Source organism: Tripterygium wilfordii, chromosome 1 (genome assembly GCF_013401445.1).
Source record: "Tripterygium wilfordii isolate XIE 37 chromosome 1, ASM1340144v1, whole genome shotgun sequence".
Lineage (NCBI taxonomy): Eukaryota > Viridiplantae > Streptophyta > Magnoliopsida > Celastrales > Celastraceae > Tripterygium > Tripterygium wilfordii.
This window is the reverse complement of record NC_052232.1, coordinates 8,142,883-8,164,494: the sequence shown is the minus strand read 5'-3', so window position 1 is coordinate 8,164,494 and position 21,612 is coordinate 8,142,883. Positions and strand designations below refer to the sequence as shown.

General features: G+C 37.3%; 3 protein-coding genes across 7 annotated transcripts; 2 read left to right on the top strand and 1 right to left on the bottom strand.

The window, feature by feature from the left end:
* Positions 1–606: 606 nt before the first annotated feature.
* On the bottom strand, positions 607–4,087 carry LOC120015652 (GTP 3',8-cyclase, mitochondrial). The gene is made up of 8 exons (XM_038868205.1): positions 3,859–4,087; positions 3,655–3,728; positions 2,732–3,349; positions 2,419–2,586; positions 2,140–2,331; positions 1,869–1,937; positions 1,608–1,711; positions 607–960 (listed from the first exon to the last, which is right to left on the bottom strand). Exons 2-7 carry the CDS (start codon positions 3,718–3,720, stop codon positions 1,628–1,630), a joined length of 1,197 nt encoding a protein of 398 aa, XP_038724133.1. The 5' UTR covers positions 3,721–3,728; positions 3,859–4,087; the 3' UTR covers positions 607–960; positions 1,608–1,627.
* A 1,261-nt stretch (positions 4,088–5,348) lies between these two features.
* LOC120002013 (citrate synthase, mitochondrial-like) lies at positions 5,349–14,046 on the top strand. 4 transcript variants are annotated; one of them, XM_038850574.1, is made up of 21 exons: positions 5,349–5,433; positions 5,680–5,741; positions 5,825–5,890; positions 5,975–6,037; positions 7,002–7,043; positions 7,126–7,191; positions 7,692–7,757; positions 7,910–8,023; positions 8,151–8,214; positions 8,301–8,383; positions 8,941–8,990; positions 9,078–9,155; positions 9,882–10,010; positions 10,093–10,135; positions 11,117–11,203; positions 11,965–12,066; positions 12,523–12,630; positions 12,729–12,779; positions 13,192–13,265; positions 13,424–13,475; positions 13,556–14,046. In XM_038850574.1, the coding sequence occupies exons 3-21, from the start codon at positions 5,840–5,842 to the stop codon at positions 13,652–13,654; spliced, it is 1,422 nt and encodes a 473-aa protein (XP_038706502.1). In that variant the 5' UTR covers positions 5,349–5,433; positions 5,680–5,741; positions 5,825–5,839; the 3' UTR covers positions 13,655–14,046. The 4 variants fall into 4 exon arrangements, with proteins under 4 accessions (XP_038706502.1, XP_038706487.1, XP_038706508.1 ...); XM_038850559.1 differs by having other exon boundaries at positions 5,353–5,433; positions 5,825–6,037; XM_038850580.1 differs by lacking the exon at positions 5,680–5,741 and having other exon boundaries at positions 5,362–5,433.
* A 435-nt stretch (positions 14,047–14,481) lies between these two features.
* Positions 14,482–20,328, top strand: LOC120000288. Of its 2 annotated transcripts, XM_038848315.1 has the most exons (3): positions 14,584–14,735; positions 19,026–19,122; positions 19,528–20,328. In XM_038848315.1, the coding sequence occupies exons 1-3, from the start codon at positions 14,717–14,719 to the stop codon at positions 19,775–19,777; spliced, it is 366 nt and encodes a 121-aa protein (XP_038704243.1). In that variant the 5' UTR covers positions 14,584–14,716; the 3' UTR covers positions 19,778–20,328. The 2 variants fall into 2 exon arrangements, with proteins under 2 accessions (XP_038704234.1, XP_038704243.1); XM_038848306.1 differs by lacking the exon at positions 19,026–19,122 and having other exon boundaries at positions 14,482–14,735.
* The last annotated feature ends 1,284 nt before the right edge of the window (positions 20,329–21,612 follow it).

Genomic DNA, 21,612 nt, shown 5'->3' with positions numbered 1-21,612 from the left:
CTTTTTTGTGGTCACTGGTCTGTTATACTGAACAGAATGTGGTAGATTTGGCTTACTCAGGAGAGTTCATGGGGACCTTAAGTTTGAAAATACCCCCTTGATTGAGAAGATTATAGGGCTCGTAACGCAGATGCTACGGAGACACTTATGTGTTCTGGCTGTTTGAAATTATTTTTAGTGCAAATGTACAGATTGCTGATGACTTTTTACACTTGATGTTTCTGTTTAGCAATGTCAAGAAATATATCTGTGGTCATGGTTTTGTAAGAAGGTATGGAACACCAAGCTTCCAATTTTAATGTTGTAAGGCGTAAAGAATCTCGCCCGAGGTTGGGTGTTCGATTCTAAGCTAGCAGTCATTTCCAAGTGGTTTGCTCGTGCTCAACCCGGCCTGCGTTTGAGCTTAGTGGGCTGTTCAATGAGCACGCCAGCTGAGTTGTTCTCAGTTTTTTTTTCAAAAAAATTATTTATCACAAGAAGCACTTCTAGCAAATCTACTCTAGATTTGGCCAGAAAAATCTGAATGAGGACAGTTGAAGCCAACATAGCACACATATCTACTCAGATTCAGTTTAAAGATTCACCATTTCATGAAATTGAAGCAGCTGTACAATCTTTGTCAATCCAACAATGGTCTTGCATCAATAATACATCCAGAATGTATACATTTTCAATCCTTATGTATAAGCTTTCTTGTATCCATAACCACAACAACTACAATTACACTGTAAAGTAGTACAAAATTGCAAAGGATTATGTTATCTGTCATGGTCTATGTAAGTAAACAGACCTCATCTCCCACACAATCTGACATAATTTAAAAAAAAAATCCTTAGTGAATGTATTGCTTTGATCTTGTATGCCTTTAGCGCGGGCGGCTAATCTTGTCTTCACCGTAGTGAAATCAATAGAAGAAGACGATGAATCAGGTGTTGATGAGTTATCAATTATCCAGTAAACCTGAAAGAAATCAGTAGTTCACGTTCGACATAACATTTCCAAAAGTATTAATATCAAACTCAATATTAGGTCTAATAACCAATAATTGATTATTAATTCAATGACCGTAGCACGACGCTATTCTCAGTCCATAGTAAGCGCAGGTGATTTCTTTTTTCATGCATCAGCAGTGTACGGCAGACTCCAAACAAAATAGAAGTGAAGGGCAAAAATAACAAAGACGATGTCAAGTAATTAAGTAAATGCTGCAACAGGGAACCTGCAAGAGGGGTGTGTGAAATGTGTCCATGTCTTCTCAATTCCCTGTAGAAAGTATGATTTTAATAGGGTGAAGGATTCTGATTTGCAACGAAAAATAACCTTTCACGCTGCGCCTTCCCACATCATAATTTGTAACAATCTGATTAAATGGAAAAGTTTCACAACATTCCAATGTACAATGTGAACTCAGACTTCGAATGCATGCAGACAGCCGTGGAGTGAACCATTCAGAACTTATACATCAATAGCTTGCTATATAAATCACTCAAAAGAAAAGGTGGAAACGGATTTATTATCAAAACTTTTAAATAAAAATATAGTCAAAGCAATTTCTCCTGAAAGCACAATGTGAGCTAGATGTGTAGAGTAGTACAATAAGTACATACCAAGCTTTAGGATTAGGACCCTAGCCGCCAATATGTATCATAGGTCTATTTGCTGTCTTTGCAAGGTCAAACATTCCAGCATGTGCAGCTTTCTTCCTCTTGACCTGGACAGTAAAGAACATCTATTAGTTCAAATATATTAGAAAATTTTCAGGCTATGATAGCTCAAAGAGCAAACAGATTGTGTTAAATCTCAACCGTTGCATATGTCTCAACATCTGGTGGTGAGACATATGCTATGCAAGACTGAAGAATGCCTACCGCTGCACCAATTATTTCCCTAAGCTCATGTTCATCAGCACCACGGCGGAGGGGATCTCTTAAGCTAACCTACAAAAGATTAAGCACTAGGAAGATCAACAATAGAATCTTAGGATCTTGTGTATTGGAATACACTAAAAAACAGAACTCATACAAGGAGGAAAGTTACCACAGCCTTTCTTATTAGGAGACGATACACATCCAGTTAAACGATAAATTTGTACTACAAGCAAATATACACGTACAGTATAGCGGACAAGAGATCATTTACCTCTGAAGGGCCAAATAGGCACACCTTGAAGTTCCCATCAGCAAGAAGACGCAATCTATTGCAACCAGCACAAAAATGCTCGGTCATCGATGTGATGAAAGAAACAGTACCCCGATGCCCTTCTATCTTGAAATTCTTGGCTGTCTCTGTTGGGTGGTCATTCAGTCTCTTTATGCCCGGGAACTGTTTCACCTGTTCAGTTGAGAGGAGTTTTTCAGAGTGCATATGAGGGAACATTCAAATCACCACACACTATCACCTCTCAGCATTCTACCTTACCACGATATCCAACATTTCTGCATAGGGAACAAGCTTCTTCACGTTCCAGACATTTCCATCAAAAGGCATGAACTCAATGAAACGAATGTTAACTGGTTTGTCACGTGTCAACTCAACAAAATCACAGACCTCATCATCATTAAAGCCCCGCATTACGACACAATTCACCTGAGAGCAACCAGCATATACACGGAAAAAAAATTATACTTGGTTCCGCTGCACAAAAGAGGACAGAATTAAATAAGATACAGTAGACATGTATACATTTGAGAGAAAGATCGAAGAAGTACAAAGTTACATTGGATACACATACTTTTACAGGATCGTACCCCAGGTCTATAGCAGCAGAAATTGAGTCCATGACCCTTTCATGGCCTTTACGTCTGGTCAAAAACTCAAATTTTGCAGGTACCAACGTGTCTAAGCTGATATTTATGGAAGTAAGTCCACATTCTCTCAACTTAGGAAGTTTTCTAGCAAGAGTAATTCCGTTGGTAGTGATGGCCAGTGTCTTGAGTCCTTTCAAGTTAGACAACTCATAGCATATATCTTCAATATTTTTCCTAACGGTTGGCTCACCACCAGTTAGACGAATTTTATCAACTCCAGAACTGACAAAGAGGCTGGCCAAGCGAACAATCTCATTCTGGGTCAGTAACTGAGGGTTGGGAGTGAGCTCCACACCCTCAGCTGGCATACAATACTGACATCGCAGATTGCAACGTTCTGTTAAGGAGATCCTCAGGTAAGTATGCATCCTTCCAAATGAATCAATCAACATATCAGAGACAGGGTTGTTGTTCTGCTGATCTTCTGAAAGCTTGGCACAGCTAGTTGCATACATCATCGGCAAAGATCCAGATACATGGCCACCAAATAAACTCCGACCAATACCATTTCTAGCCACACAGGATCCGACTTCATAATCAACCTGATCATCAATTATAAATAAAGCAGCTTTTTCACGTAAAAATCCATAATTCTAATAAATGAAATTTACAGCTCTTAATTGAAAAAAAAAATCGAAAATAAATGACAGAAGAAAGAAAACAAAAGTAAAACAAGTGTCTTGCAGTACTAACAGAAGCAAAAGTCAATATTTTCATTGACAAAAACAAAAGGAAAAATAAAATACGAGCTGCAAACACAATATAAGCATGAAAACTTAGATAACGAATTGTTTCCACATTCTACCCAATACAACAAGAAAATTAAACAAGTAAAATAAAAGCACACCATAGAGAAATTGAAACCTCTGACACCCCAATTCCAGTCAGACAGTTTCGACACACGCCGCCACATCGCCGCCACTGAAACCACCAAAAACACCATAATCAGCCGATATCACACATATAAAACAACCAGTTCCAAACAAATACGTAGACGACATATAAAGAAGAAAACGAAAGAATCGAATGACAGGTCCGAAATTCGGCGAACCTCGCAGTTCTGGTTGGTGGGACGACAACGATGATGGTGATTGAGGAGGTCGAAGAGGAGGGAATTAACGATAATGCTTAGACCAAAAAGTGACCATTTTTAAGAGATTTTTGATGTTAAATTTTGAGGGTATGTGTTCGAGAATTAAATATAAAAATTGAATCAGGTTCCATATATATCCTACAAATTGTTGTTGGACGGGACAGCACAGTGTTCTACATGTGCCTAATCTATCTCCCCAATAAATGGACCATGTCTACTGGGCTGCCCCTCTTTTTTCCTTTATTTCTATTTACAGTATAACATAAATTAGAATATAATATATTCCCTCTTTTGGGGACCAATTTGACAATTCCTCCCATTTTAGTTGTGCTTCCCATATTTACCTATATTTGATTAATTTTATTTTTGATAATCGAAAACAAAATCATATAAATTTGCTTTTTGAATATTCGATATGAATCTAAATTCGAGTTCACGCACACATAAATTAGATCAAAATACGATGTTTATATATTTGAAACTATATTTGATTAATTTTATTTTTGATAATCGAAAACAAAATCATATAAATTTGCTTTTTGAATATTCGATATGAATCTAAATTCGAGTTCACGCACACATAAATTAGATCAAAATACGATGTTTATATATTTGAAATTTAAGTGAACACGAATTCAACTACTAATACGATGAAAAATATTCTAAAATTTCATTAATGTAATCAAGTTGGATAAACAAAGTTGAGTAAAGTTGATTTATATTATGCAAAGTCAGAAAAAAAGCCCTTAATTGGACAAATGTTTTCAATTTTCATGGTCAAACATTAGAAGTTTCAAAGGATGTTTTTGTACCAACGACTTTCTGGACGATTTTGCCCATGCATCCTCCTTCAAATAACGACACTGCCCCAAAGTCCAACCTCAATGGCGTCACTGCTGAAGCCAGACTTGCAATTTCTTTTTAATGAATAATATTAGTTATTTTTAGCTTGTTATTTTGTTAACGAATAGTACTTTGTAAAGTTGACTTTTTTTTTTGTATATCAAATCAAATTTTATAAGACACTAGAGATTTACACATAATCAAAAAGGAAAAAAATAAGAAAGGGTTTTGAAAAATGTAATTCATGTAATGGAGCCCTCAAGTATAAATTACATAAAGGGGTGTTTTCCGAATAAATGTTCCGGTGTTCTGTTTTCGTTTCTCTTCCAATATATATCGTGTTGCTTATAAAAAAAATAATAAAGTGGTGTTTTAAATTATATGCCTTGGTCAAAAAAAGAACAAAAAAGGAAGTTGTTGTGGACCAACCAAATGTGCCAAAAATGTATTACTAGTCTTATAATTCTTATTCTCATTTGTTGCATATAAATTTTCATTTGAATTTTCTTCTTTCATTTTTATTAAGTCAGAATAACTACAACTACTATTCTTTTAGTTTCTTAAGGGGGCAACTTGGAGAATATGAGTTATATTTAAGGACAATTATGGAATTAAGTTCCGCCATTTAAACCTACGAATTCTCGACTCGCACGGCCCTACGATTCTCTGCGCTGCTGCATTTCTCGTTCGGTTCGTTCTCTTCTTCACTGTGGAATTCAAAATTTGTTTTTAGCATTTATTATTATATTATTCTGTCCTTGTCGGTCGTCGGCGGCCTTTTGTTGTCGGTTTTGTATTTTTCTTGAGTTCATCTTTCCGGGAGAATCATGGAGAACGGGACTGTAGATCTTGATCTTGATTGGCAATTGGTTTGATTCGTTCAAATCCAACTCGTGAGATTAGCTTGCATTTCTTTTTTTTTCATTTCATGAGCAGAATATATCTTCGGATTCACTTCAGAATTGATTTCAATCCATCCTAGAATTCCTTTTGTTCAGGTTGAAATGTACATCTGACTTAAGTTTTCTATTTAGTTGTGTTTTATATTTTGTGTGTGATTTATGTGAAGATATGCGTGTAGGTTTTGCAGTGAGTTATGGTGTTTTTTCGGAGCGTTTCTCTGCTTTCTAGGCTCCGCTCTCGAGCTGTAAGTTCACACTCCACACATGTGTATATAGATGTAATTGAATTTCCTGGCGGTAAAATATGTTTGATTGAATTTGTATTACAGGTGCAACAATCTAAAATCGGAAATTCGGTCAGGTGGCTACAAATACAGAGCTCTTCTGATCTTGTAGGCTCTCTCTCCCTTCAATCTGTATTTTTTTTTTATGTCACTGTGCATATGAATAGTTTATATCACACTTGCCACATGTGTACCTGGAATTGTATTTGAAATATGCACTCTGAAATCTATCTTAGTGTGCTCGAGCAACAACAAATTAGCTAGCCTAAATGAAGTTCTCAAGCTTGTTTAATTAAATGAGTCATGCTTAAATGGAGAGGAACTCAAAACTACGATGCTCATGAATGGTTTGTTTTGAATTCACAAATAAGGTGATTTAGTTATTCACGAAAATCCTAATTTAATAGTGTGACCCTGTGGTAGAGTTGTAGTGATTGGTGTAACCTATAGTTCACAAGTTTAATTTTTGGAAGCAACATTTCCACATATTTTGTGAAGATAAAGTCTGCGTACATCATGCTTGTCCTTGATCCCACCCACAACCAGAGCCTTGTGCACGAGAATTGTTCACCTTTTTTTAAATGTTAATGCTAATTTACATTCATGAAGGAGGTTGATTTTCGTTCACAAAGTGACGAACATGTGTTCATGCACATACTTATCTTATCTATTTACTCATTTTAATATTCATTTCCAATTTTTCTAAATTTTTTATGTACTTTCCTATTATGAGAAATACATAAATATGACGCAGCTAGTTTATTTCCTATCTAATCAATGTCATACTCTTTTTTGAAGTTTTATTTTAATTCTATGTTTTTATTTTATGTTGGGTATCCTATAAAAAATCAGTTGATGTATGCATTTTTCTTTTTTTCTTGCGAGAATGAGATGATCTGTTCATTTAAATATTTTTATAGGCTTGTTTATACCCTCAAAAAGTAAATTGAGATGACATTTCACCTTAAATATACCAACTTCAAAATTTCTCTTAAATGAATGGATTCATGTTTCTGACATTTTATTTACTGTGATCCGTATTCATTATTCAATTTACTTTTTCTCTTCGTAGGACCTTCATTCTCAGCTGAAGGAACTGATTCCTGAACAACAGGTTTGTATTACTTGTGACATCTGAAATTTTCAACTTTAGAAGTCACTTATAAGTCATAAATCTCAATTTTATTTGATTTCAGGAGCGCCTAAAGAAAATAAAGTCAGAATATGGAAAAGTTCAATTGGGAAATATTACTGTTGATCAGGTAAATACATGTTTGGTTTATTCCCTAGTTCCTCTCCTGTAACAGTGCCATAAGAGAGTCATTAAATCTTTTTTGTTGGTGGGGATGTGAGGGTCAGGGTTAGTGTAGAGGGTTGTGGTCTATCGTGTAGATGATAAATCCCATTGTGTCCAAGAATGAGTGTATGAGAAGGTTGCAAGAAACATGGCTCATATCTATGCAGTTATAATGACGCGTGGAAGTCAAATTATTAATATTAGGATGCTAATTTGTCGTGGGTATTTATATGAGACTTAGTAAAACATTAGTCTATTGATTTAGGAATTCATTATCAGTAGAGGTTTTTTCTTTGCCATTGATGGGATTTCAGTTTGATTGTGATTGGTTACTTGCATCTCTAAGTGAAGATTATCATCTTATTTTGCTATGTCATTCCAGTTTATTTAGCGTTTCTTACTGTGACCCATCAGCAGAGCTTTAGTGAATTGTTTGTTGAATTATTTTTGTATTTATTTTGGCAGGTAATAGGCGGCATGAGAGGAATGGTAGGTCTACTGTGGGAAACCTCATTACTTGACCCAGATGAGGTATATATTTTGCATACTCAGTTCTGAAACTTATATAGATTTTCATATATAATAATATTCTTATGAAACTTGTTTAGGTTGAAGAAGATGGATTTTGTACTATAGCGTAATATTTTGGGTTGTAAATGTGAATAATGGTTTCTATTCTTCAGGGAATTCGCTTTAGAGGTCTATCAATTCCTGAATGCCAGAAGGTGTTACCAGCAGCAAAGCTTGATGGAGAACCTTTGCCCGAGGGTCTTCTTTGGCTTCTTTTGACTGGAAAGGTGCATTGTTTTTGTTTTTTGAGCAATAACACATTATAAAGTATCTTAGCCTTGTGGTGTTCCTGCAAGTTTTGTGCTCTACTGGCATTTTATCTATCCTTTTTTTCTGCCTGTGTTTATGACTCAGGTACCAAGCAAAGAGCAGGTTGATGCCTTATCCAAGGAATTACGTAGTCGTGCCACTGTTCCAGGTTTGTAACATACAATTATGCGGCCTTAAAACCTTTTGTAAGTTGTTTGTGAAAGGATAGCTAATATTACAATTCTGGAGTTGCAGATTATGTTTATAAGGCAATTGATGCTCTTCCAACCACAGCTCATCCAATGACTCAGTTTACAACTGGTGTTATGGCCCTCCAGGTTGAGAAATATTCAGAACATAATTTCCTTTTATTATGTTCTTTGGTGGTGCTGTCCAATTTGTCTCTTCCAGCTTGCCTGGTCATGGATACTTAGATGGGTCTGTGTATGTTTTTTGTCTACCACTTCTTGTTGCTTCCATAACTTTACAGCATGCTAAAGAGAGATGGGGCTATTAAAAAATGTTTTACTGAATAGGACAATGGGTCTTCAAATTCCTTAGAATTAGTGTGTTTATGGACATAGCTTGATTATCATTTTCAGATTTGTTTTCATGAATCATCTATCTATCATGCTTCATTAATGTTCTACTGGTCTGTGTTCTACATAACCCTATCAGAGCCATTTCGGATGATATATCTTCTCCGTGCATGGTGATCACTCCTTACCTCTCTTTTATGAAATATATCTGCTTTTGCATATGAGTTCATTGATATATATGAATTGATGGTAATCTTGATTACATGGCACGTTAATTAATGATACTTTAGTTTTACTCGGCTTTGAGGGTTTCTGAAAGCAGATATAGATCTGACAATTGGCAATTTCTCTTTCAGGTTCAGAGTGAATTTCAAAAGGCGTATGAGAAAGGGATTCCAAAGACAAAGTAACGTCCTTTAGGCGATTGTGTTGTTATAATCATCCTTTTAATTACGATGGCTATGCAAGCACCATAATATATTAATATTTACAGGTACTGGGAGCCAACATATGAAGACTCTCTTAGCTTGATTGCTCGTGTGCCTGTCGTGGCTTCATATGTTTACCGAAGGTCAGTATGTATAGCATCTACAATTTATTCTTGAACGCATTGTTGCCTACAACTACAACTGTTAGGGCAAAAAACACCCTTCCTTCTTGGCTTGGCTCCTGTCAGGTCTCTCTTGATGGCTTCACATCGTCACTGCAAAACAATAAAGGTTAGGGACTGGTGGCCAGGGACAATTCGTCAAGTTAGGGTTCATGAGAGAGTGAAAAAACCAAATGAGAGAGAGGTGGCTAGGGTTGGCCCCAAATTAGTTACCTCCAAATGGTCCATGTGTTGGCTTATATAGTCTCATCTTCGCATGTCATTAGGACACTTGGCCTAGCTGGCAGCCCTCCTGACAAGGGCAGGCCCTTTTGTCAGCCGTCCACGCAGTGCTGTACATAACGGCCGACTGGCAAGCTCTTAGTTGTCCATATGGCCTTATGACCAATTGGATTTATATCCCCTACAGCAATGACATCAAATTGAGGCATGCGATTCTAAATTACAGTTCTTTTGTAAGTGCTCATAAACTAGAAGACATTTTCGCATGGGTAGGCAATATCTATTGAATTCTTCAAATTTTAGTCCAACAATCCTATTTGTTTATGGCATCATCTTATGAATTTTTCCTTCTTCCCCAGATTATTTGATCTCATATACTAGCCTTGCCTCTCATATGGATCTATGTCAATGATTATGGATGTTGTTTGGGTAGTTAGACTAACTCCTTCGTCTATGCTTTTTAAGGATATACAAGGATGGGCAGATTATTCCTATGGATGACTCCTTGGATTATGGTAGCAATTTCGCACACATGTTGGGTTTTGATAGCCCTCAGATGCAAGAGCTTATGAGGCTTTATGTCACTATTCATAGGTCTGTGTGTTTTGCATCTTTGTTCATTATTGTTGAAATGGATTGACCGTACTGAAGACGACGTGCGATATTTTTTCTGCAGTGATCATGAAGGAGGGAATGTTAGTGCTCATACTGGCCACCTAGTAAGTACCCAAAGCTTGATGCTATATTGTAGATCTCATACTTGTTTGTTTTTTTTTTTTTTTTTTTTTTTTCTAACCAGGGTGTCGGAGGCTTTGCCTTGACTAATTATATCACATACTTAAGGGCCTATGGCTGATTGCAACATAGGGAAAAGAGCGGATAAGTATTATCTTTAGATCTGTTAAATTCTGCTCCTATGTGATAAAACCAATAAATTCAGTTTTTGAATGTATTATGAGTCCTATATTGTTGGTAGGGTCTTGATTTATCTTTGCCTCTCTTCCATCTAAAGAGTGCCTTTCTTCCTAGTAAGAAGATGGCCAAGCATGTAATAGACCGGCCAGGGGAAAAATTATTCAATTGTTCTTACACCCTTCTCTACTCTTGTAAGTCATGAAACATTTTTCATTTGAATCATATTAGTTTGTCATTGTTGTGTTATGCATGGAAGTTACAAATTTGAGACAGTATCCGATATACTTATAGTTTCCAAAATATGAAGTATTTTCAATTTAAGATTTTTTGTTTAAAATTTATGTGCTTCATGCATCCATCTACCTTGATAAATATCTTTAAGTGGAGAAATATAAGATAAGAGATATCCGTCAAATATATGTGTTTGTGCAAGGTGGTGCTCTTGTGCGGAAGTAGTAATAGAAAATAATATAGATGACAGATGATTAGCATATACTGCGCTGTGGTGTCCAAAGTAGAAAGAAAAAGGGAGTCCTCATGGTGGAGTCCATATAATTTTCAGAACTGGTTTTTGTAGCCAACCCCATTTAGTTGGGATTAAGGCGAATCGTAGTTTCTGGCCCCTTTTACTTCCAACTTATTGATACCCCAAGCTTCTCTTTCTCAAGGAAATCCTAATTCATAAGCTGTTTGTACTTCCCTGTAAAGTAGTATATTGATCATCCTAAGTTGTAATTATTTGTCACATTGCCTATGAGAAAATTGACTGCTCATGCTGAATTCAGGTTGCTAGTGCTCTTTCGGATCCCTTTCTTTCATTTGCAGCTGCATTGAATGGCTTAGCGGGGCCACTCCATGGTCTCGCTAATCAGGTATTACATTTTATTATTGTTATTATTTATTATCATTTTATGGAAACTACGACTTTTTGTTTGAAATCATCCGCGGTGATAGACCTAGTGAACTTACCTCCTTGTGCACAAGAAGCTTTATTCACCTGTTATTTTTGCTGGATTTATCAGACTCTTTTAGATCTTATTCCCTGCCTACATGATAGATCTCACCATCTATTTTCATGAAGTTTTACTTACAGGAATAATGGGGATTTTTGGCTTCCTAAGGTTTATAAAATAGCTAATTGCGCCAAATACATCATAATTTGGGTCAACTCATCTTGCGCTTACTCAAAAAGACCTTTTTAGGATTACTTTTTCTGTGGATTTTTTATCCCCTCTTAAAACTATTACATGTGTCGTAATCGTGGAGGCACAGATAAAAAGGGGCTCATGCTATAAATCTCTTTAGGGACTTGCATGAGGGAGTTGATGCATAAATTATTGTCCTAATTAAAATAGTCTGTAGACACTAAGCATGAATTATATGCCGTCTTTTTTGGTTTGTTGGGATTACCAACCACAGAATCTGGTACTGTTTACATCTTAACTTTTGGGTGTTTTGTATCTAGACTTGGATCAGTTACACCAATGCATTTGAATATCTGTAGATTCTGTACATAGCAGCATTATTTCTTCTTCTTCATCTTCTATTTTTACATGTGCACATGATTGTGATTGCTCAATTTCTTTTTCTTTTTCTTGTTCTTTTCTTTTTTTTTAAAAAATTTTGACTGCAGGAAGTCTTGCTCTGGATTAAATCCGTGGTAGATGAATGTGGAGAGAACATAACCACAGAGCAATTGAAAGACTATGTCTGGAAAACACTAAATAGTGGCAAGGTGATGTTTGTTCATTTTGAAGTTTGAATTAAAGTTTAGATTTTTGTGCCACTTGCTGACTTATTTTAGAGAACGGACCTTTTTTTAACTAAATTCTAGCAAAATATTGATGACTTGATTGTGGTCTTGCTTTATGCAATCAATGTCCATTAAATGTGTTAAACATGTCAATTACGCAGAGCTTATTTAACTATTTTTGTTTGGGGTCTTTTTTTTTTTGTGTTGTGATTTCCATTTGTTGAAGCCGCTGAATCATTTTATACTTTATCTCATATATCCTATTTTTTGGTTGAGCATATCCTGTAATAATTTCTAATGAGAAATGCTTTCATTGCCCTTGATATCATCACTTTGATCACTTTCACAGCTTAAAGCTTCGACTTTTACTGATTAGGTTAAAGTGCTGATGGTTTTGTGTTCTATTCCACGTCTCTTTTTTATTTCCACCAATCACAGGTTGTCCCTGGTTTTGGGCATGGAGTTTTGCGTAAAACGGATCCAAGATACACATGTCAGAGAGAATTCGCATTAAAGCATTTACCTGATGATCCTCTTTTCCAGCTGGTTGTCACTTATGCCTTGATTGCAGAACTAGGATGTACCTTTAAAATGGCAAATTTCATCTTGATGTTAATGAGCTAACTCATCTTTGACATTGATAGGTTTCAAAACTTTATGAAGTTGTGCCTCCTATCCTTACCGAGCTGGGGAAGGTAAATTGTTTTCTTTTGGACAATTTTGGTGGAAACATTTTCAAAGTTATCTTGATGAGGTTAAGTTAAGCAGTGCATAAAATCTCTTGTACATAACAGATGAGTAATGGGGAAAATAATGAAAAATAAGATGAAGACAAAACATGAGTCCTTGTAGCACTATTGCAAATGACATCTGAAATCTAAATTAGACTCATGCAAGTCTTGAACTGTTACACTGTACAGACTTTCTCGTGCATTGATATGGTAGTGGCATCACCTTCTTCTCATTTTGTTTGTTGAGATGAATCATTGAATGTCAACATCTGGATAAAAATAGTTTGAAGATCTGATTGGACCTCTTATCTGATCTCTTCTACTCTGACCTGGAGTTTATTGCTGATTGTGGATACGATTTTTGTGATTCTTATAGGTGAAAAACCCCTGGCCCAATGTGGATGCACACAGTGGAGTGTTGCTTAACTACTTTGGTTTGACTGAGGCGAGGTATTGTATCCCCAATTTATCTCAAAACTCTGATAGTGTGTCTCGATTGTTTTTGGTTGCTTGTTTTTGCTGATGGTTTTTTTTTTTTAAAAAAAACACTTTAGTTATCTGTACTTGTTGAGAAGATAGTAACATTTTTTGAAATCGAATGTCAACAGATATTTCACTGTTCTCTTTGGTGTGTCGAGGAGTATTGGAATATGCTCCCAGGTATGCCTCTGCTCTCTTAATCTAACCTTGATTTTACTCTCGTCAAATGGAATGAATCTGATCTGGTCTTGTTGGTTCAGTTGATATGGGACCGAGCTCTTGGATTACCACTCGAGAGGCCAAAAAGCGTTACAATGGAATGGCTTGAGAATTACTGCAAGAAAGCAGCTTCATCATGAGGGCTTAAGTACTGTTTCATAATTACCCTCTCCAATAATACTTCAAAAAGCATGGGTTTTGCGATGGATGAAGCCATGAATGTTGTGAAGTTCCCACATCTATTCAGAGTAGGGAGTATTTTTATTCTAATAAGCTATTCAGTAAATTAGGTTCGACGGCCCTAAAGCTTTTGCAATGAACTTTGTTGAGTTGAGGAAAGCAGCATATGAATAAATATGGTCTTAGATTATTGTGTAGGGGACCAATTGTTTTTTTTCTCATGTCGCTCTCAGTAAGGTCTCTTGATTTTGGCAAGAGTATTTGACACAATTTTTGTTGTAAAAGTGGGAATAAAATTCCATATGCCAATATTTACTGGAATACAAAACATCTATATTTACTGAAAACTATAGATGAAAAAACTCCTAATGTCACTATGGGTTATCTCGTGGGTTGGGTTTTGGCTCAGTTTTTAACTTGTTCATGAGATTGCGGAGTCTTTTATGTGATTTGGAATTTATTAGTCAGTTGTTCGGTGTGTAGGAAAAGAGAGTTGGTTTTGAATTCCTATTGGTAAATGGTTGGTTAACTAACATATACGTGGGAATAAAAATGATAAAGATCTCAGTGATAACCATCTCAAAAGCATCCCAGTAATGTATAAGTTTATGTAAAATTTTATTAACAAAAAAAACAGACTTTATTAAAGAAGTTACGTAGTCACATGTTTATATAAGTTTATGGATGTGTAGTGCTTTCGTTTGTACAATATATAGATGTGTAGTGCTTTCGTTTGTACAATATATACAATTGACATGTTTGGGCTGGGCTGAGCATTGAGCCCAGTGATTCTCCGTGCAGGACCAAATTGGATGTGGGATTTGGGGGTTGAACTTGAACATCAACACAATCCGTCAAAAGCTTGATTGGAAATCTGGATTAGAACGCCGAAATGGCTCTTCTCTGTACTTGTTCACGAGCTTCCTACATTACAAGGTTTGGGTCTGATCGTCGACGACGTAGCAGCGAACCTCAATTTCACAGCATCGACATTCTAAAACCTAATTCCCGGCGACCCGCACATGCCCTCATCAATTTCGGGTACATTCCTTTCACTCTGAGATTCTCTTAAAATTTTAATGTTTCTCTCTATATAATCGTTCACGCCCTTTCAATTTTGCATAAATGTTGTTTCTTCATGGGTTTTTATTTCTGGGTATTACCCAATTGCACATCTCTTCGTCATTATCGTCAAAATTGATCTTTATTGGATGAAATTGATTCTTTATTGGATTGGGTGTCTCATGTTTGTTTTGGGTACTGACAGAGCTGTGGAAGCCAGTATTACTGTCAAGGCTGGTCGACGAATAGACAAACATTATGTTGTTAGTAATTGTCTTTGAGCATCAGTGTTTTGTTGGCTTTCAACAGTTGTGAATCTGTGATTGGTCTTATAAGATGCTGGGTTGTTTTGATTCCTTGAATAATAGCGATAACTGAATTCTTGGTGATAAAGTAAGTCTGGTCGACCTTCATTGGACGACTGAGGGAACTCCAACGCAAGTAAGTCTCCAAGATTATCACAAGTCTAAAAATCACGAATTGGAGCTTTCACTTTATATTGAGTCTCTCTCTCCTCTTTATATTGTGGATGACTTGAGTGCCTGTCAGCCCAGTCCGGAAGATTTGGCGGGATTACGAAATCAATTATGTGATTTGATGGCCTATCATGGATGGAAATCTTGGAGACATTAAATATGATTCGATCAACCATCCAACGTGCCTAATAAGCTTGTTCTACGTGTCCATCTTGGATTATTTCCCCACATTTATCCCCCAAAGGGCTTGTTTGGATTTGTCTGGATTGGGCTTTGTTACATGGATCCGACCATGTCATTGGTCTAGTGATATTTATTTCGTGAAGACTTTGTCTTAGTCTCTGTTCTACCAAAAATTCACTTCAAGATCTATTCGGTCAAGATTTCTCTTTGATTAGGATAAATTGTAGTCTGTAAATTATATGTGTGTTGCACATTAGACACTAAATACTTTGATATAGAGAAATAAAAAGAGAGAAAGTGAAAGAGAAGAGGAGGGACCGTTCGATCACGCTATTAAGTTACGTCAAAGACCAAAATGAGCACTAAATACTTTTTGAGATATCTCCTCCAAATCTGAGGTATGGCTATCGAAATCGTGAGCATTGGCATGCTGGATGTAGGTTCTGTCGCTAGGCAAGGTTGGTCGGCGCTAGAATAGTGCCGCTACCCAGAACGGCCACGCCTGATCAGACATATTCGAGTCTGCCCGTGAACAGATCAGCCCTAGCTAGGTCTGCTCGTGACCCAGATCGACCACCTTCTATTCGGCCAATGCCCCTTCGGTATGCGCTAGATCGGCCAACCAATTTGGCTCGCTCTTGTCCCGTCGCCGATTCGATTCACGCCTGTTCGGCCTCCATGCGAGTTTTGCCTCTACCAGATTCGGTCGATCTAAGCAAGTTCAACCGGCCTACCTTAGTCCCACCAGTCTATGCGAGTTCCGCCCATCAGTTGGGCTGAGGGCTTCTGGACTTCTTCTTGGGTATCTTACTATAAATAGTGAGGTTGATTTTTGGAGTTGTTATTACGTGGAATTGCTTTGCATTTGTTAGAGCTTTTGGCTACTGGATTTTCCTTTAGATCAAGCTCTTACAGTAAGTCTCTTGCTCCTTATTCTTGTTGGTTGGAATTTTGTGTTTCAATCCCTATGAGGAATTTTTCCATTTTTGCTTGAGATATAGTGGAGCTTCGTAGATGGGCAAATAGCTATGGCTTTCTAGTGGATTGCGACCTCGACCTTGTCGAGGAGAGAGACCCTCCTATTGGATGGGTTACATTTGCCGGGGTTTAGGGCGGCCTTCGTTTCCCTACGTCTGAGTTCTTCAAAGAATGTCTTGCCTTGTTTGGCCTGACACCTTATCAACTCAACTCAAACTTTTATAGGATTGTTAACGGTGTAGATGTTGTTAACCAAGTTTATGGACTTGATCTTAGGCATATTGCTCTTCAGAGGATTTACACTTTGAAACGTTGTCATAAAAAGAATAAATTCCACATTTTTCCTATGAGGAAGGATAGACAGCTACACCATTCACAAGAGCGACGTTTCAAAGTGTAAATCCTCTCAAGAGTGATAGGCCTAAGACCAAGTCCATAAACTTGGTTAAGAACATCTACACCATTCACAATGCCATAGAAGTTTGAGTTGAGTTTATGAGGTGCTAGGCCGAACAAGGCAATACATTTTTTTAAAGAACTCAGACAGAGGGAATCGCAAGCTGCCCTCAACCACGAGAAACTTACCCCATCCAGTAGGAGGGTCTCTCTCCTCAGCAAGCTCGAGCTTGCAAATCCAGTAGAAAGTCATTGTTATTTGTCCATCTACGAAGCTCCACTATATGTTGTGCAAAAATGGAATACTTACCCATGAGAATTGAAACACAAAATTCCAACCAAGAAGAATAAGAAGCAAGAGACTTAATGTAGGGCATTGATCCAAAGGGAAATCCAGCAGCCAAAAGCTCTAGGAAATGGAAAGCAATTACACGTAATCGCAACTCCAAATATCAACTTCACTATTTATAGTGAGATACCCAATAAGAAGTCATGGAGTCCCTTTGTCGAACTTGTGTAGATTGACAGGACTAGGTAGGCTAGACGTGTAGATCGACCGAATTGGGGTAGCAGTAGAACTCGCTTGGAGGCAAACAAGTGTGGACCGAATCGGTGGCGGGACAAGCACATGTCGAACTGAGCTGTCGATCTAGTGTATACCGAGGGTGCTAGCCGAATATAAGGTGGCTGATTTGAACACGGGTAGACCGTAGACCTGAATATGACCGATCAAGTGATGGCAGTTCTAGCGCGGGTCGATCTAGGTAGCGGAACTGTTTTGACGCGGGTCGACCTTGTCTGGGGATGAAACCTACGTATTGGCCGGATTTTGGCGTAGCCGAATAGCGTGACCAAGTGGCCTCTCCTCCTTTTTCACATTCTCTCTATCTCAAAGTATTTAGTGTCTAATGTGCAACACACATAAAAGTCATGTATTTATTGTAAAAGAAACAACATAAGAGTATAGACTACAACTAATTAGTGAATTTTTGTAGAACGGAGACTAAGACGAAGTCTTCACCAAATGAGGATCAGTAGATAAACGACATGGCTTGATCCACGTAACAAAAACAAGTCTAAACAAGTCTTTGGGGGCAAATGTGGGAGAATAATTGAAGATAGACACGTGGCACAAGCTTATTGGGCATGTTGGAAGGTTAACCGAATCATATTTAATGTCTCCAAGATTTCTTTCTGTCCATGATAGGCCACCAAATCAGATAATTGTTTTGGTAATCCCGGCAAATCTGTTGGGCTGACAGGGTTGGTAGGCACTCAAGTCATCCACTATATAGAGAGGAGAGACACTCAAGGTAAACTAGAAGCTCTAATTCGTGATTTTTCGGCTTATGATAATTTTAGAGACTTACTTGAGCGTCGGAGTGCCTTCGGTCGTCCAACAGCCGTCGGGTTCGCTGATCGTTCTTGTTTTCAGGGTTAGGGCAGCCGGAGCACGGAGGAGCTTTAGGCTGACCTCATCTCCATCATCGAAGGGGGAGTACGGCCATGTTAGTGTTCACTACATGTTGGTCTAGTTGGTAATTTGGGTACTCACTTTCCCAACTTCAAGGAGTTATGGGTTCTAACAGTGAGGGGGCGGGATATCTTGAAATAAATCTGCACTGGCTCTGCGGGCCCCTAGTGGGGGACTAACCCTCTTGTATGGATAACCCAGAGTGGACAATTCCTTGGGAGTGGTGTGGATGTGATACAATTATGTTATTAGTTATTGTCTTTGAGCAACAATGTCTTTTTGGCTTTGAGCTGTTGAGATTGGTCTTATGTGATACTGGATTGTTTTGATTCCTTGAATAATAGTGATAACGGAATTCTTGGTGAAAAATCCTATCGGTCTTAAAAATTTGTTGTACTTGCCTTCAGTCTTTATGATACTTGTTGATTGCAGTTTGGTAGTTGCTTAGATAATGACGAGTTAAGCATTATTCATATTAAGCCCATGGTTTTCACTAAACATACATACTCTCATCATGCTTTTCTTTGCTTGAAAATTGTGTTGATCATCGAAGTTTAGGTCGTGCATGGATATTTACATGTAGATTTGGAATTCAACTCTCTTAGAATTTAAATTCTCAGCGCCTTTTGATAGTAAGTACTTACTACATTTTATTTCAATCATGTTTTTGAAATGAGTCTTAAAAGAAATGTGTTGAACTAGATGGGGAATCTTTTAACTTGTTTCTCCGAATGAATGAACTTGTGTACTCTTCTTCATAAGGAGACCAAGAAGATCTTCACTATATCCCTAGATTCATACTTCAATGGGGCTTCAAAAAGACATCGCACCATAAGAGAGAGTTCCCTAATGCATTTTGGTAGGTATCACTTTGATTTTGGTTACACTTCTTGACAGCTTTGTATGTCATTTGCTTCGTTCTATACTTCTATCGGCAAAAAATGTCGATCTGGATTGCATTGAGGACCTTGTACCGTTACTCTCAAGTCCTAACTCTCTTATTTGCATTGTATAGGAAGAACTTAGAATGAGTTACAAATCGGTCTCTCTATCTAGGAGCTGTGGCCATGATATAGTTGCTTAATCTGCAAACTGCTTTTCCTTTAATCTAAATACTCCTCTACTAAAACACAGTTTAACCTAAACTGGTTGAGAGAGGCTGCATAGATGCATTTACATCATGGAATTTGAGATGGCAATGCTTTTACTTCAACCAAACTTTTTCTCCCCCGTTCTGAACATTTTACTTTACTTTTGTATTCAGGTCGAAGAATACCTTAAGATTGCAAAGCAGGCAGAGATTGTTCACTATTGTTGCATTGAACTCTACTACTTCTGGTGGACATTCCCCTGAAAAGAAAAAAGATGAAACCACGAGTAAAGCAGCCACCCAAGGTCCTCCATTACTCACTGTTTTGGCAGGATTTGTAGTGTTTTTTCTCATATGTTGGATTTTTGGTTCCATTATAATGTGGCTGATCAGTCTAATTGTTATACCGCCCACATCGAAGTAACCCTAGTGTCTGTAAATCTTTTTTTCTTTCTTAGGAATATGTTGTTAGTGGAAACTCGATCTATTGTAATGGATAAGCTTGTTTCGAATTTGGAAGTAGACTTGGACAAATTGATTGTCTTTGTTGACAAATTGCAGACCTCCATGGATACTGAACTCGTAAATATGTCTACATCCAGTGAATCGCATCTCGATTCAAAGTTGCCTACCAGTACTTGAACGTCTACATCGCGACTGATTCGAAAGGATACAGGTTCCATGGACGAGGAAGAAGATCAATTTGACTTGGGATTCACCACACATGCCTGATAGACATGAGACAAGGGGGTCCCCTCAACGATCTGTTTGGCAGAAGGTGGAATTTCCTAGATTTTCTAAGGGAGATGATCCACTGGCTTAGAACCGAAGAATTTGGTGCAAACGTACGTCTGGTGGTGTAATCAGGAATCGAAGTAAGTTAGTTTGATTTTATTCATTCTAAAAATGAATTTCTGATTCTACCAAGTGAATTAAATGCTGTTGAAGAAATCTCCATTCCATGTTTGGCTGGTGGGATCAATGGAATTTTGTGGATTCTTCAGTATAATTAAAATGTTGGGCTAATTCAATGGCATGTTTAATGACATGCGGTGTTATGTTTCTTTGTTTCAACAGTATTCTGCGTAATTCCAAGACTTTTCTTTTTCTTTTTTTTATTTATCCTTGTTAACATATATAGATAAATTAATCAAGTTCTTTACTATCAACAACGCGTTTTCATGGAGGAAAACATATTATAATAACTCTGCAGTTAAACGTGCTTCTGCGAGAACACCATTGAGATGGACAACCTCCTCAAAAGATAAAACCGTGTGGACCCTATGTATCCACGGGAACTGGACAATTCAAATCGAATAATATTGTTGATGTATATTGAGTTGGAAATTCTAAAAATCTTGGTCTTAGAACCACCTTTGCAGGGTGTCACATGATCATCCAACAAAGATAGGAGAAAATCCAAAAAACTCATAGATTACAATGTCTCTTACATGGGGTGATAAGGATCTCATGTGTCAATCGAACTAAATTCCAACATAAAACCAAAATCCAGGCTAACCATTCAGGAAGGTCGAATTTGCTATAATTCATTCTTTAGCCTACTACTATGATGTTCATTAATATACCTACTACCCACCACTGTTACACAATCAAGCATTACAACTGCAGTTACACAATCTTCAGTTTGAAATCCAATCTCTTGACTGCTAGTTGGTAGTTCTTTAGGGTCCCTAGCTAGGAAGAAAGAAAATTGATGTAATATCTGCTTTATTTAATTTATAGATCGTTAGAAATCCAAACACATCAACAAATATTGTTTGTCATGGACCACGGGTCCGCACGGTTTTGTTCTCTTGGGTCGTCTCCGTAATGCTTAGACTTAGAAAACGCATTTAATGTGTGAGAGATGCTTGGTCTTTACTTATATATCAATCGGTTCGGTTATAATATCAATCCGATCAAATCATTACAGGTCTTGACATAGATTGCGCTTTTTTTGATTCTGCTTAATTATCTTCTCAAGTAGTTCAATAATTACTCCTGTTTCTTAAGTAGAACTACTCATTATATGTTCATACAGTGCTTGCAAAAGATATGAAAAATCATTTCATATAGATACTATTCTTTTGGAATCATAGCTAGTGAGATGTGTGTGTATATATATATATATATATGTATATGTTCACATTAACATATACAGGAACTAAAGATTAAGTTGTGGAAAATAGAGGTAAAGCAGAGCTGCTTACAGTCAAAGAAATCAAAGCAACTCCCTAAGTCCTTAGCACACTTGGTTAA

Excerpts from the sequence above, each read along its gene's own strand:
- LOC120015652 (XM_038868205.1), bottom strand. The coding sequence starts at position 3,720 with ATGTGGCGGCGTGTGTCGAAACTGTCTGACTGGAATTGGGGTGTCAGA. Across the intron at positions 3,350-3,654 it reads GAGGTTTCAATTTCTCTATG|GTTGATTATGAAGTCGGATC; the intron begins GTGTGCTTTTAT and ends ATTGATGATCAG. Across the intron at positions 2,587-2,731 it reads TGGGGTACGATCCTGTAAAA|GTGAATTGTGTCGTAATGCG; the intron begins GTATGTGTATCC and ends GGTTGCTCTCAG.
- LOC120002013 (XM_038850559.1), top strand. The coding sequence starts at position 5,840 with ATGGTGTTTTTTCGGAGCGTTTCTCTGCTTTCTAGGCTCCGCTCTCGA. Across the intron at positions 7,044-7,125 it reads AACTGATTCCTGAACAACAG|GAGCGCCTAAAGAAAATAAA; the intron begins GTTTGTATTACT and ends ATTTGATTTCAG. Across the intron at positions 11,204-11,964 it reads TCCATGGTCTCGCTAATCAG|GAAGTCTTGCTCTGGATTAA; the intron begins GTATTACATTTT and ends TTTTGACTGCAG.
- LOC120000288 (XM_038848306.1), top strand. The coding sequence starts at position 14,587 with ATGGCTCTTCTCTGTACTTGTTCACGAGCTTCCTACATTACAAGGTTT. Across the intron at positions 14,736-19,527 it reads CATGCCCTCATCAATTTCGG|GTCGAAGAATACCTTAAGAT; the intron begins GTACATTCCTTT and ends TTTTGTATTCAG.